The 15751-nt window shown below is 41.2% G+C and overlaps 1 protein-coding gene across 2 annotated transcripts in view; it reads right to left on the bottom strand.

Moving 5' to 3' along the window:
- Positions 1-566: 566 nt before the first annotated feature.
- The window catches only part of usp25 (ubiquitin specific peptidase 25), a 39931-nt gene continuing 24746 nt past the window's right edge, over positions 567-15751 (bottom strand). Inside the window, exons 18-26 of one of the 2 annotated variants that reach the window (XM_065962820.1) lie at positions 14731-14870; positions 14019-14192; positions 12346-12441; positions 10705-10883; positions 8536-8614; positions 8279-8358; positions 6922-7045; positions 2948-3140; positions 567-1434 (exon numbers count right to left, since the gene is read on the bottom strand). In XM_065962820.1, the coding sequence (XP_065818892.1) occupies positions 1262-1434; positions 2948-3140; positions 6922-7045; positions 8279-8358; positions 8536-8614; positions 10705-10883; positions 12346-12441; positions 14019-14192; positions 14731-14870 (1238 nt within the window). In that variant the 3' untranslated portion in view covers positions 567-1261. The remainder of the gene's footprint in view (positions 1435-2947; positions 3141-6921; positions 7046-8278; positions 8359-8535; positions 8615-10704; positions 10884-12345; positions 12442-14018; positions 14193-14730; positions 14871-15751) is intronic. The other variant, XM_020631176.3, reaches the window with a different exon arrangement.

Genomic DNA, 15751 nt, shown 5'->3' with positions numbered 1-15751 from the left:
TGTTTCTGGTGAGTCTCAGCTCTAATGAAAATAGCATGTTACACAGAGGCTTCTCTCTGAAGTACTCCAGCTGTCAAAAAAGAACTGATTCTCTTGTGATTCACTTGAACAGGTCTTAAGTGCAGAAATAAAATCATGATACAGATTTGGAAAAAAAAAAGGAAGCTCTGTCAGGTCTGTCCTCAACAGAAGAAAACAACTTACAAGGTGTGATCGATCACTTCTGATGCATTCGAGGAGATCAGGAAATCTAAACCCTGCCTGGCTGTTGAAACAGTGTCAGGCACATTTGTAGCTCAAGTTGAACATTTCTTTTGCTGCACTTTCATGCAGATATGTTTATAGATGTTAATGAATTGTCGTCAGATTACCGCTGATTGCGCCTGTTTTACTCTCCACAGGATTGTTTTTTCAAAGCCTGCTATATGATCGGTTGATACTTCTCAGACTACAAACGTACTACAAACAGAAATCAGAGCACTTGTCATACAAAAATCCAGATCCCCTGCCTACATTTTTATGTCAAGAAAACAAAAGCAAAACAAGAATGACCATGAGGCAAGATCTCAGTTTATTTGGCCTAAAAGGGCCATAAATAAAATTTTATTCTCTCAATTATTAACAAGCCACAGGAAGTCTGTGGATGTCTACCACAGCACTTAAAACATCTCGTTCAGTCCACAAAGACATGGGACCCATGTGACACTCTCTGAGCCGCTCTACATCTGAAGGCTCCCTCCCTCCTTCCTTCCTTCCTTCTTTCCTTCCTTAGAAAAATAAAACAAAACATGGTAATACTGCACCAAACTGGAGGCAGAGCAGCAGGGGGATCCTTTTCACGCAGAGAGAGGGGGGGGGGGGGGGGTGGGGGGTTGGGGCTTCAGAAGGGCTGTGAGCTTGTTTGGGGAAGCTTGAATCAAACAGCAACAACAACGATAATAAACTAGGAAAAACCCGCAAACTCTTTGTTTTTTTGCAAAGCTGAAGCTGAATGTACTTGGCTTTCACCTTTCCTCCTCTCATTTCTCTTTTCCCTCCAACAGTCCGTCCTCTCCTCCTCCTCCTCCTCCAATGTGTTTTGCTTGAAATAAAAGTGAAATAATATTTATAATGATAAAACCTATAGCAGCAAAAGAGTAACAGAGGAATAACATCTAGAAGCGAGTGACCCCTGGATTTAAAGGAAGGCATGGGTTAAACAGGTCCATGGATGTGAGCCCCGGGTCGGGCCTGTGATCAGAGAGAGTCGTCCCTCAAGAGCTCATCTCCCCTCGATGGGCACCCTGCACACGGCGGCCATGATGCGGCCGAATCGCTCACACAGCTCCAGGGTGGAGTAGGTGGGCAGCTTGGGGGGGTCGTGGAAGCTTTTGATCTCCGTGGAGCAGTCCAGTAACTTCGGGAGGAAGTCGGTCAGCTTCTCCTGGAGGTTTGCTGCTGGCAAAGAGAACAAAAAGATCAGTATACTGATTTACTGAAAAAGGTTTTTTTAAAGTGAAAATGAGACACAGAAATCAAAAAGTAAATGTTTTCAGTGTGATATCAGGAGTGGTTAGAACACATGTTCCACTGCAGACACAGATAGTAAAGCTCCAGTGAGCAGAGGTCTGGATGATAATATTTAGGTCAGCAGCAGAACAGGCTCTCTGAGGACGGATACCAGAACATCCTGATAAAAGCAAAGGCATCGTTTTTCTCCTAACACTACTTGGTGCAATTTGAAATACTTATTTAGGGCTTCAATGAACTCTGATGTCTGTTCATCTTCTGGTAATTGTGTTGATTTATTCATTGAATGTTGCTTTTGTAGAATGTTGAAACCCTCACACTTTACAAGCAGGCCACAAAATATTTAGCAAATAGTTGATGGACTAATGATTGATGAATCATCTGATTGTTCAGCTTGATTTTACAATTCTATGAAGTAGCACAGAGATAGGGCTTCAATTCAAATGTGTTGTTATTTTCTAAATAAAATTATAACTCTGGGAACTATGGTGCCATGCTGACACTGCTTTGTTTACTGTAGTCACAAGTAAAATTTGATCATGGTGGTAGACCATGGAACTAATAAAAGTTTATTTTTTTCCCCCTTTAGCGTACTCAATCTTTAGATAGCAGTTCCGTTTTTCAGGTTTTTCCATATCAGAGAAAGTTTTTCTCAAGTCTGTAGCTGACACTGGCGCGCTGGTAGCCTAGCGGTTAGCCCCCTGTAGGTAGGTTATAGTCTGTCAAGCGGGTGACACAGGTTCAAATCCGACCTGTGGCTCCTTTTGCTGCATGTAGTTCCTCACTCTCTCTCTCACCACGGTTTCTCCAAAATAAAAGGCATGAAAAGCCCAAAAATAAATCCTAAAATAATAAAATCCTAGCAGATACTGCAGCATCACAACTTAAACTTATTTATTAAAATATCCTTGAAGCTACTCTGATTAAATGTGGATTTAAGTGACCCGTATGGATCAACCTCTTTTCTCTCCTGGACAAGCTAAAGTAGAGTTTTCAGACTGAATAAATCATCCTACTTTCTGTCAAAGTCAAATGCATGGCTAAGTTTGATTGTGAGTTTTTCAAGAGAACATGCAAATAAAGACCGTTTAAGCAGTGTTGTTATCGCTTCATCTGATACCGATTAATGTCAGTTTGTTTCTCAAACAGCAACAACTCCTCACAGGAGCTTAAACAAATGGACACAGGAATGGTGGAAGATGCATGTTGGATAGGGAGTTTCACAAAACAGTGGAACAGTTTCTAGATAAAATATGTTATCCAGATTTCTCATCACAATTTGAAAACCCTGCACATCCTCAAAGCCTTTCCTGACGTTCAAACAGAGCCGTGTCCTGATTCTTTGGCAGGGTTCATTGGATGTTCTAGTAACGTATGACCTCAACTCTCCAGAAATATCTAAGAGGGTGAGCGTGTTGCTCCCCTCTCAGGGACTCACACTCCATCTCCTGGCCCAGGTAGGAGCACCAGCGGTTCCTCATGTCCTCCACAGCCAGCAGGTCTCTCTCCGCGTCGTGGACCAGCAGCAGAGGGATGCAGGGCACCACCAGCTCGTTCATGATGCCCAGGCCCGTTGTCACCTCCGGCTCCTCCCCCGACTCAAACATGGCCGCTGCCTGCTCGTTCAGTTTCTGTGGAGGAGGGGGGGGGGGGGGGGGGCATGGTTAATCTTTCAAACATATGATTATTAGTGGTATTAAAATAGATGTCTGATACAATCATCTGCTCAACGTAATTACAGACACATCAGATACAAACCAAAACTGGGACAACTGTGCCCCAAAACACACCCAGATAAATGAAAAAAGTTAATTTAAACAGGTTTTTATGACTCCTAGTTATGTCAGTCTTACTGTGATTTGGTTTATTATCGAGGTTCAAGACTTTATATGCGATTTTTTTGATCCAGCAGATGTCGCCCTTGAGCACCAGCATGAAACCAAAACAACTTGCGCTACATTGTTGTGTTAGCATGCCTACTGCCTAGAAACACAGTTAAGCAGTGAGTACAGTATGTTATTCTTCTTTTCTCTAGTCCCTCAATTAAACAACTTTTATATGTGAGGGGAGGAGTCAGCCAGCTGTCCTGACGATGTAAACAAACTGAAGATAGGACTCTGAAAACTCTGAAAACATCACAGACAGTGGGACTCAGGTGTTACACCCATTGTAGACAGTCATGACTCACAGAGTTATTTTCAGAGGATATACTTGATTTCTACATTTAAGTGTGAAAAATCACAGATAAAGACTTTAAACTACGTGTCTGATTATTTGATTCTTTGGTGCTCGTCAACATAAAGTACGACGTTGAGAGGATTCAGTTGAAACACGGTGTTTCTCTCTAATGTGCGCGTTGTTGGAGCTTTGCAGCTTACAGGATTGTTGAGTTTAAATCCCAGATCAAAGAAAATTGATGGTCTCTGAGGAGCTGCAGGCGAAACACGTTGTTCACTCACACTAAAGTAAAGTTTTCTCAGTGTGTCACAGAGTTTTGATTTATATTTTCATGGTTTCTTCCTGTAACTGTGCACACCTGAGAACGTCAAGGATGTGCACTGTCTGTTAAATATCTGTTTGGTTCTTTGTATCTTGTCTTTAATTTATATTTGAATGCAGTTGGAGCCGCTGGAACACAGACAGATTTCAGACTTTGTCCGACAAAATAAAGTCCTAGCCAACAAAATATTTTGATAAAAAAAAACACATCACACTCTTCTAAACCTTACAGAAATGTGACCTCTGGTTTCATCATGTGGAGCAGACACTGAGGCACTTTCCCCCGGTGATGTAATGTGTTTTTTTTCGCAATCGAGTCAACAAGTAAAGTTTTGTATTTGACTTTAGATCTGTTGTTTCAATTCTATATTTTTTAGATGTGTCAAGTTTTTCACCTTTGGACAAATATACTGTGTTTTATTTTGAAGTTATGACGATCGTCAGGTAACGTCTGCTTCTTTTGTCAATGACTGTCAGTGGATTTATGGGCTGTTATTGAAGATAATCAAAATAATAGTAATAACTCTTTTTGTATAGCACTTTTAAAAACAAGGGTTGACAAAGTGCAAAAGCAAACATGACAACAAAGTATGAGACACCAAACCAAAACCCCAACAGGAAAAGACCCCAAACAAAAACCTGACCAACATCAGAACCCGAACATCATAATAACCCAGACAACACAGGAAACCAGGGAGCTTAGTTTGAGACCAAGAAGAGCAACTTGTAAGATAAAGCATAAACCATTACAAGAGATGGAAACAAAAGAAGGTGGCTAGAAGCTATAAAAGAGATGAGAGAAGTCTTAAAGGAGAGAGGATAATATCCCTGGTGGGGCCTTGCTGAAAAAAATTACATGGCAATATATCGTAATGTGCTCCTTGCAAATACATGTTTAGTTGGAGATGTTACAGAATCAACGTCATCATCATCATCAAACTTTATCCAAGTTCTCGGAGAGATCATTGAGGATCACCCTCGTTTACAAAGAGGTGTTGGCTGCAAAGCTGTGATGACAGTTTTGAAAAAGACAATTGACCTCTGGTGCAGCTCCCACCACAGCCATAGCTCTGGGATTCAAATATTTAAATGCATTTCTAGGATCTTCGAGGACCTGAATGCTTGATGCTTCTGACTTATGCCTCTGCTGTTGTAGTGAGTTCTGTGTAGCACATGGTTATTTTCCAAAATCAATATCACGATATGTATTGTATCGTTGGGTTGTGGGTAATAATCAGCCCTAATCTGTGGGAATGTGAAAGTCACACAAATCTCTTGATTAACAAATCAAATCAGTCATTTAAACAGTAGCAGGCACCTTTCTCTTTCTACTCCTCATAGTTTGAAATCCTCCTCTCTACACTCGAGCAGCAAGTCGCCCTCTGGCTCCGACTTCTTCAAAGAAAACACATCGCTCACATTCAAACTGCTGATACCTACAGTATGTTATCTTATGTAAATGTTTTAACTCCAAACAACACTCTTCAGTGTTTTCAATCCACCAGTCATTTGACTTTCCCTGTTCTCTCTTTGGAAAAGTTTCTGTTTTAATAGATAAGTATCAGACAGCTCAGGCCCTCGCGGTAATCCAGAAACAGACATCGTTAATATCAGTGAATCTCCCGCAGCCAGAGGAGTTAAAGTGGGTCCTGATGTTCCTGCCTGCATGTGGATTCAGGCTTTTCTTCCTCTTCTTGGCTTAAACAACCTCGCTGTCACAGACAAACTCCCTGACCTCCTCTCCGAGGAAACGACCCGCTTTTCTCGGAGCCAGTTTGGAGTCGAGGGGCTGGATTCGCGAAAAAACATCCAAGTACATTAACTGTGTCAATGTTAGCAGTGTTTTCAATTAAAACAAGAGCTGAAGGTAAACAGCCGAGCGGACGCAGCCAGAGGTTCTGGCCAGAGATCTGAGCTGAGCGACCGGGCCGCGCAGAGCCGAGGTTTGAGGTGAGCCGAGGACACGCTTGTGTCTCATGGTAATGTGTTTACACTCGCTGGCCCTCCTGCTTCCTATTCCCACTCCAGTGATTACATTATGAGCACAATGCGAGTGTAAGGTTACCGAGTGCAGCAGCAAGAGGGCTGCTAAACACCAGTATGAGGCTGATCGCACCAAAATACCCTCGGCCCTAACCAATAACACCAGAGCACAGCCTGCAGCGTGGAGGGGGATGGGGGGGGAAATGAAAAGGGGGCTCACATCACGACGCTGAGAGGATTTTCATCTGCCAGTATCAGATGAAAAACCGTCGCTGGAATCTTTTGTGGGCTGCAAGCGAGCCAAAGCAATATCTCAGCGAAAGCAATTTGATTACAGTTGCACGGCGCAGTATTGAAGGGGAAATGTCTGAGCGTTAGTTTTGCTGAGTCACTTTAGCAGAGGAAGTTAAGGGAGTGTCGGCGAGGAGACGAGTGTCACAGGGAGAGAAGACTGACAGACTACAGCTGCAGATAGGGATGATTATCTGGATTTTTCTGTTAATGAATCTCCAGATAAATCAATTAAAAAGCACAGCTCATAACATGACGGAGAACAGAGAAAATGCTCATCCTAGTTTCTTTAAGTCCGAGGCAACGTCTAGAAATGTCTTATTTTGTCCGACATACAGTCCAAACCCCTCCAAAATATCTTTTTATGATCCTTTCAGACAGAGAGAGCATGAAATCTTCATATAAGGGAGGCAAAAAAAAAACACATTTCCTGCCTGTCTTGCATTAAAAATGTATACATAGATTTATCAAAATAGAAGATAATTATTATTCTATTCAGCGCTGACTTGATTTTTCTATTTATTGTTGCTGCTTTATGACAGCTCCTGAACAGACTCGGTTTATTTGAAGTTCTTTGACGTACAGGAATATATATATACAGTCACCACAAAATCACTATGTTTCTGGGTGTTTCCTCACCAGCAAACACTCTCGTCTGTAATGACCGAGCAGCTCCTCGTTGTGCCCTCTGTACAGCCCCTTCAATAGAAGCTCCTTGTTGTACTGGTACGAGTAAATGAGATACATCAGAGCCTCCACGTAACTGCAGGGAAAGAGGAAAGCAGATGTGACATTCAGATAAAAAAAAAATAGTATCAAAGTTGCAGCGAGACGACTCACAGGAGTGAACTCTCGGAGAGAAGAAGTGAACTCGTTGAACTCTCTGCACTAAAAACCAGAAAAGTGGAGGCTGTGCACACGCTGTGAGCTGCTGCCCCCTGCAGGCCACAGCTCGACATTTAAAGTGACTGCTGCAGACGAAGAATAGTAGAAGAGGTCTAGACTGCATGGATTCAAAATGATGTACCTGTACCCACAAAGGGGGACCTGGGACCATGTGTTCAGGGATCAGAGTGGACAAGAATGGTTTTTAGAAATATATATACCTAACCAGTTCTTACCTGAGATGATACAGACTGGACCCTGTGCATGTCTTAGAGATCCACAACGTGTCAGATCCAAGAGCCCACAGTCCAAAAAAATAAACATGCACTGAAGTATAAGTATAAACATGTTCTCAATGGTCTACTTGTTTTTGTCTCTCTTTAAAGATTCTGTGTCCCATCCAGCTCACTTTCAAGTTAAATTCAATTGGTGATGTGCCAAATATAATTTCTTCTTTACGACTTGAAATGCATTAATACTCCAGAGCAGGAAGAAAAAAAAAGTGAAGTAGATATGTTCTACTGCTTAAACCATCTGTCATGTGATTTGTTACCCTTCTTATGACAAATAATGCTGAATCATGTTTCCGATGTCTTGTCATGATTTTTCTTTTTATCTTCATTTATTTGGTTGTTGTGTCCTCATCTGCCAACATGTGACTAAGTGACTGAACCTGTAAAAGTGACAATCTGCCACATGCAACAACTGAAGGCTTAACTTATGTCTTACTGTCTAAAACTAATAATAAAGGAGGAGGAGGGCACAGAGGGGGTGCTACCCTGTTTCTCCTCTTTATATGTATTCTTAAGCTTGTTTAATGTGTTAATGTGTTTCCTCTCTGCTGATTATAGGCCTTCTCAGATTGACTCAGGTATTAAACCTTAATGATAAACAGAGCAGAGACCCCAGCAGCAGAGTGGGACCCAAACCGGGCATCAAATGAGCCAGACACAATGTGTGGGTAGACCTGTTAATGTGTCTCGAATGTGCAACACTAAATTCAAGATAATTGGAAGAAGTTAACTTTCGACAGTGTTTGATATCAGTATGAGAGCTGCATTGTATTGTCCATATCAGATAAGATCTTTGTTAACTGAAGGTGTCATCGTACTTTGTCTTCTGAAAGAGCTCCAAGCCGGTCATCATGAAGATGGTCGTCTCGCGGAAATTCCTGTATGCCTGATGCCACATCTGACAGAGGAAACACAAGTTACCACAGGCAGGCTGACAGACATTTAAAAAACAAAGATTCAAGCAAAAACCTGTATTTTCATGTTTAAATATGTGAAAGCAATAATGTAAAGATGAGGAAGGAAGTAACAAAGGACTCAGATCTACTCTTTAAGACAAATGAAACGCGGTACTGACCTCGTATTCATCCATGTTGACCTCCTCGGGCTTGATTAGGTCCAGTTTGGCACGTGCCACATTCATAATGCTCTTACATCTGTAAAAGGGGGGGGGGGGGGCAGGAAGAGGATCCGGCGAGATGGTGAGTCATTGTGAGGTACTCCAGGAGATGAAACAGCCTGTGCTGGCCCGCGGCCTCAGCACGGCCTAATGAATCACTCTTTAGTGCTGAGAGGAGAAGTGAAACACTCCTCCCGAGGCTCCTATTCAGGCCACATGCACACATAAATCTAATTATCTCGCTCAAAATAGAGGAGAAGGCACAAATCAATTCTTCACTCATGAATATGGATTGAGGCCAACAACCACAGCTGAAAACTTTTAACAACGAATAAGAGGCAACACACACACACACACAGACAGACACCATGATGACACATGCATCATGATGTTAATATGGAGAGTATCTTGATATTTTCCAGACGCATTAATAAAGAAAGTCATTATTGGACATGCTTCTCCTCGGATTACGTTTGAACAAAAGACAGAGGGAATATTATGTGGAAATGGTAAGCGTCGGTTGACTGATGCAGTCTGTGATGACAGAGCGTCTGTTTGTCCTGTATGTCTGAGGGAAGGTCTCTGCTGGCCCCTGCTGGACATTTTGAGAACTTGGTTTCATTTAAAGCTCTAACATGATTTTACTTAAATGACTCATTTGAGTGCCTTTGTTTGTGGTTATTTTAAATGTTGACCTTTGTTGAGGTTTTTAACCCTTTCCACACCTGTACAGTTTGAGAAAGTTAAATCAACCTTTTCCTTCTTGGTCTAATATAAAGTTATATATCCCAAACAATGAATAATTTGTTTATACAAAACAAAGACTCCTCTTGATTTGGTATATAAAAATGTGACATGGGCAACATTTTCAAACAAATATGATAAAAATATACTCAGTTTAACCCTTCATTAACGAAGTTTTGAGACTTTATTTCCTTTTTCAACTTTCAGAAAATGTAAAAGTCAAAGAATAAATAAACTACTGCCGCTAATAACTTCCCTTTTATCTCTAAAACAGTTGTACATTAAAGTCATGAATCATTCCAAACTAACACAATGATGTCACTATTTATAAGCTGAAAAGTATTTGATCCTTATCTTAAAGGTGACATATCCTCCTCCTCCTCTTCAACCAGTTTAAATAAGTCTCAGGGCTCCCTAAATCATGTCTGTGAAGTTTCTTGTTGTAAATCCACTCTGATCCTGTATTTGATCATGTCTATAAACCCCTGTATTTCAGCCCTGCTCAGAACAGGCTGTTTCTGTGTCTGTACCTTTAAATATGTAAATGAGCTGTGTCTGACCACGCCCCTCTCTGGAAGAGGAAGGGGCTCAGGTTTTCTTGCACCTTACCCTATTGTTGACCTATAGAAGGCAGACTCAGAGGGCAGAACAAACACCTAGCTCTGGGAGTGTCACCCACCTGGGGGAGGGGTTACTGCCCTTTGTGATGTCATGAAGGGAAAATCTCCTAACGGCCTGTTTGAGCACACATTTTCTGAAAAGTGGAGCAGGCAACAGATGGAGAGAATGCACTTTTCTCATAATTGGGGGGTTTGTTGACTGACTAGGGAGACATTAGTGTTAGAAGATGGTAAAGTTTATTCTGCACAATATGTGACCTTTAAGAATGTGGTTGAGAGTTGCATCTTCAGCAACTTGTACGAGAAATAACCGCATTATTTAAATGTGGTAAAGATGTGATAAACTGCTCCCAGGAAAATGGCGTCTGTCTGCAGGAGTGACAGCCCAGACTTGATATGTGATTTTTATTAAACGATTCATCTAAAAAGTCACTATGCACTGTGGGTAGGGATCTTCAAGCAAAAACACAATCTTAAGGATTCCTGCAAATTACAACTCAGTTTAGCACAGAAGGAAACCAGGTGGAAAAACCCCTGACAATCGCCACATATCACAGAATTGTGGAGTATATTTTGCTTTCAGGTTATTGATGACAACCTTTACTTATTACAGTACAAGTCAGAGAATTTGCATGTGTGCTTTGATGTTCTACAAAGGATTTAAAATAATGGCAGTAGTGAGAAAAGCAGATAAGGAGCACACCAGGATTTGGTGTCTAGAGGTTTGAAAACAAAGTACAGCAGAGTGTGCGATGTAACCCACCTCTCATCGAAGGCCAGGTTCCTGTCAGCAAACTGTGTGAGCAGAGTCCTCTCCAGGATCTTCTTGGGCGCCTGGTTCTGGATGAAGTAAACGATGATGTGCTGCAGCCTGTAGTCGTTCTCAGGAGGCGTGTCCTCCTGGGCAAATCTCAGGAGACGAGCGTACTCCAGCTTTATGGCCTGAGAGGAGACACAGACAAGTGGAGTGAAGGTTTAAGTTGAGCTGACACTGATTGCAGTAGCAATTTCTTCTCGTGTGTCATATAAAAATTGTCACTTGTATCATAGGAGCCAACCTGTTCGTTCCTGATGCGTGTCCACTTAAATATACTCACAGACCCGTTGTTTCACTTTTTTTTTTCAATTTTTTATTTCATTCATAATTCCACTTTCCATTAGAGATCCAAAATGAATATATCAAAACTTATAACAAAAGGTCACAATCAAAAAACATTTGCTGCGTGGCTCCTATACCTCCACCACAGTCCACAAACAAAAAACGATCTACTTTCTTCTCACCACCTGTGCATCGCACCCAAATTAATTAACTCGGCTCCACCCATAACACAAAATACCTGCCAGAATATGCCCAAATAAATCCATTATTCATCATAAAGGTTTCTTTGTCAAATCAAGTACTTTGCATAAATTAATACTTATTTCTTACAACACAAAAAAATATACTCTATTAACACAAACTTAAACCATACTTCTGGAACTAAAGTTATCATGATTAAAATGGCCTCTACACTGATTCTTGTGCAGGTACCATGGAGTTGAGATACTGCCAACAATTTGACTTCTGCAATAATCACACCTGGTCGTTTTTTGTTGAATAATAAACTTTTACGATCATCAACGATGATGATGTCGTTGTTGCACACTTAAAACGTGCAACTCAATGCTGGCCCGGGGATCAATAACAAAAAAGTAGTAATAACTACTATTATACTCATATTTTCACAAACTGATTAATACACAATAAATATATATTTTTTTTTAATAAGAAAAATGAAACCATGTATTTGTCTCGTTCTTACATCTGTGCATCATTTTGCACCGCAATGCATGATGGTATAGATTGGCTAGCGACCATCGGGTGTACACTACTTTTCTCAATGACCTGAGGGATACAATGATACCAATACATCAGGCGCAGTGATTCTCATTTATTATTTTGGGACAGCACCACAAAATGGTGAATTTCCTCTCTACTGTGCTATTTGATGAGTGATGTTAGACACAGCTTATGAGTTGATTTTTAACCTCACACTCAAGGAAATATTTGTATTTCAAGAGTGTGAGCTTAAAATATGTGGACCACTAAGAGTCTAACAGTTGGAGAACATCATGCCCAATGAAACTGGCAGAGAGGGAAAGGGAACACAGATGGTTTTTGTCCTAAAACAGAGAGGGGGAGAGGTCTTCTTCTGAAAATGAAGTGTGATCATACCCTAAGATTCTCATTGTTATCTGAAAGATTAAATTAAATATTTTCTGTATAATATACAGTACTGAGTGTTTTTCGTCTTTCTAACTTTGTTGCAGGGAAGTATAAGACACACAGTGATACATAAAGGAAACGGTGGAGGTGAAGTGAGAGTGTGAAATGAGTATGGGTATAGGAGAGGTGATCATGTACCTTAAAGAAAGCCGTCTCAGGCCCACTCTTTTCATACACAGCGCTGGATTTGCCAATAGCCATAATTACACCCTGCATGTTGGGGGTCATCATCGCCTGCCATAAGAGCAGGAACCATGTTAAACAGAAACAACAGATCCTCGTAATGAACTGAGCACAATCAACCACTATGTTATGTCCTCTGAGGCACCACCACCAAGCATCACTCAGCAGTCCATGCAGAGGTTAGAGTGACACTGTGAGGGACACAGCCAGTCAAGTTCAACGGCACTATGTGCACTCATCACAAGGATAATGTGTGAAAACCAGACAGCCATATGACAGCTGTGTGTGACAGACAGCCAACAGTGCAGACACAGGCTGAAATGAAGACAACAGTCTGGACCAACATGTTGCTACTGATGAGATGAAGCCAAAAGATGATCAATGACTCCTCAGAACTCAGTGAAGTCTGTGCAAACTGTGAAAATCCTCCTCAAGTAGAGCTGAACATTTGTATTCAGAATTTATTTCAGTCAAATTTTCATTTTCTGCTGAAGATTTAAAATCTGAACGATAATTTGCCAAATGACAGCAGATGTCAATTAGCTCGTAGCTAACTCTGGTATAATGGCAACATTTACATTTAATATTTTTCATGGTCCATTTAAAAAATCTATATACAGTATATTCAAAAACAATGCTTTTAGTATTTCTTTCTTTTTTTTTTTTTTTTTTGGAGTTCAGCATCAAAAATGTAAGCCTAAAGAAGTCTCATGTTTTATCTGCATGGAGTTTTCCAAAACCAAAAGGCTTTCTGCAGGACACTGAAACATTTTCAGACAATCATTATTCTAAGAGTTTCATGTGAGTGTCGTTTGTACCTACGCTTCATCACAACTGAAAGAAATCTGAGAAAGAAGCAAAGCGAAAGTCAGCTGCAGCACAGCTTGGACACTCCTGACACCTTTCAGAAAAGCATCAGAGACCCTCATTTTGAACCTGGAACTGCTTTTATATATATATTGTTATTGTTATTTAAATGAACGGGGCTGTTTGTTTTGTAGAGAGACCTCTGTGGATAATTTGAGTCCTTGAAAAATCCTTGTGAAAATGAACACTGAGGGATCCCTTACCTAAAAAAACAAGCCGTGCACAGACAGTTAGCATCAGCAGCACTGCTAGCAGCCCCTCCTTATGTCCATTGTCAAAGAGTGTCGGGAAACACCAATCTGTTCAGTATTCAGTTCTAATCCCTGAGTCAGATTATTTCTGAGAGGAGGAGACCTCTGAGGATTCAAAAAACTGAGTTTGTAAAGTTTACAGCATGCCATGCAGATGCTCCTCCATTACTCTGAGCACAGAAACAGTTCAAATCAGGGTCTTCTTGGCTGATTCAATTAATGGACTTACTGAGGTAGCTCTGTGTTGAACAGGTTTTAAGTAGTCGTCAAAAGGACAACATGAAGCAGCTTATTCAAATCACATCCCTAAACTGTTTTTTTTTACTGTGAGTTTGAAGCAGCAGACCTAACGTTTTGTGAAAGGTCAGCCTGTCTTTGTGCCAAGATGCAGAGTGGCTCAGAGGAGACTTTTCACACAAGAGTAACACAGGAAGGTAACACTCCATTTCTCAAACAGGCACAGACTCCTCAACACAACAAGGGGGTTTGTTTGGGGGGGGCGAGAGCTACCTCGTCATCATACCCCCCCTCCTCTGACTCAATGACAAACGTCCCCACGTTAGGTATTGCCACCTCAACGGTGCGCTGGCCAAGGGACTCGTCCTCCGAGACCGAGTCAGGAGGAGGGCTGGAGGGGGGGCTCACCTGGACCTCGGGGTCGGGGGAGGAGGGAGGGGGAAGAGACTGTAGAGAGAATGGGAGAGATGAAACAGGAAGGACAGAGAACTGATGTAATGGAAAGGAAGGATACATGTAGAGGGAAGAAATGCAGAGAAATAGAATTGTTTTTGTTTTTTTTAAACTAAGCTTAATATGATCCCTGTTCAGACTCATTGTGCACAGTTTGTTGAAATTATAATGAAAAAGGGATTAACTGGTCATTTATCTAAGCCAGTCTTTAAAAGAAAGTCCCATATAAGGGAATGTGTATAAGGGAACTTTTTATTCCTTCAATCATGTTGGCTGTTAAAAGCTTTCTTCCTAATGCAATTCCAATGTAACAATGACCCAACGAGACCCAATGTTTTGTGCAAAAATGCATTTCATTTGACGCTGATAAGAGGAAGGCTGAGTTAGTATTAAAGGTATTTGCAGTTAGACATTCCCTCTTTTTATCATATTCCTCACAGCAGCTTGCAAAGTAAGATCTGTACTGTTGGTGTGAGTGTGAGTGTGAGTGTGAGTGTGAGTGTGAGTGTGAGTCTGTGTATTTGAAACATACAGAATTTAACAGAGCTTCGGGGCTCCTCTCCTCCTGCTCAGCAGCAGCTCTGGAGATGGCTCTCTCTGTGTCCTCCTGCAGGTGCTTGGAGTCGTTTGTGGGCGATGGCTGCTCCATGTACTCCGGGTCCTGCTGGGGAGCTGCAGGCGGGGAAAAGAAACCATAAGAGGAAACACAAAAATCAATGCTTCATAACACTGGAAAAGTATTATTTTCAAATGATTTCCTGCTGTTGTATATTCACACAAATGCCCAAACAGCCATTCACTAGGTGTTAAATGATCTGCATTAGTCTCCATAGAATAATAGACAAGATTACATGTAGAAACGTCTTATTTGGACAGATGAGTAGATGCAATTCTAGTTTAGGTTATGACATCGTTTACATCATAGACTGTAAATAAGATTTGGGGGTAGCCTCCATGCCTATACCGATCAAGAAGTGCCTGTCTTTAATCTGCATTTATTCTACAGTCCAATAAGGGGAGACACCACGGGTTGCAAGAAGAAGTCTGAATTCATAGAAGTTGATGACAATATCGTTGTACTTCTCATTTGATTTAGTGACCTTTTTCTGAATACGTTTATTGTCGCAATCACGACTTTCATGTTCAATTTGTTAACCATAGTCCCCATTTACAGTCAAATAGATGATAATCCAGGGAGTGCTTTAGGGCGTTGCTGTCGCAGTGACCTTGGAAAGCTCCGTCAGTATTTGGTCAAACTGTTCAGTGAATACACTGTTTTTAATGTTTATTCTCTAGCAATTATTAATATCATTGATACTTTGAATTATTGATGCACCTTGCTGACCATGCTAGCACTAGTGCTAGATGAGTACTTAATGTCTGCAAAGCTCTCCTTACTCTCACTTCCACCACACATCCAAATAGAATCAATCCTGACTCCAGAAAATAAAAATCTAGATGTCCAAAATGCCACATTCACAGCTGCAAAATGAAAGTCACTAAACTAATGGGTGATGTCATAGAGGCCACATCCCATAAACAGTGCATGGACC

Source organism: Labrus bergylta, chromosome 14 (assembly GCF_963930695.1).
Source record: "Labrus bergylta chromosome 14, fLabBer1.1, whole genome shotgun sequence".
Lineage (NCBI taxonomy): Eukaryota > Metazoa > Chordata > Actinopteri > Labriformes > Labridae > Labrus > Labrus bergylta.
Note: the sequence above shows the minus strand (reverse complement) of the source record. Positions and strands in the feature narration are given on the sequence as shown.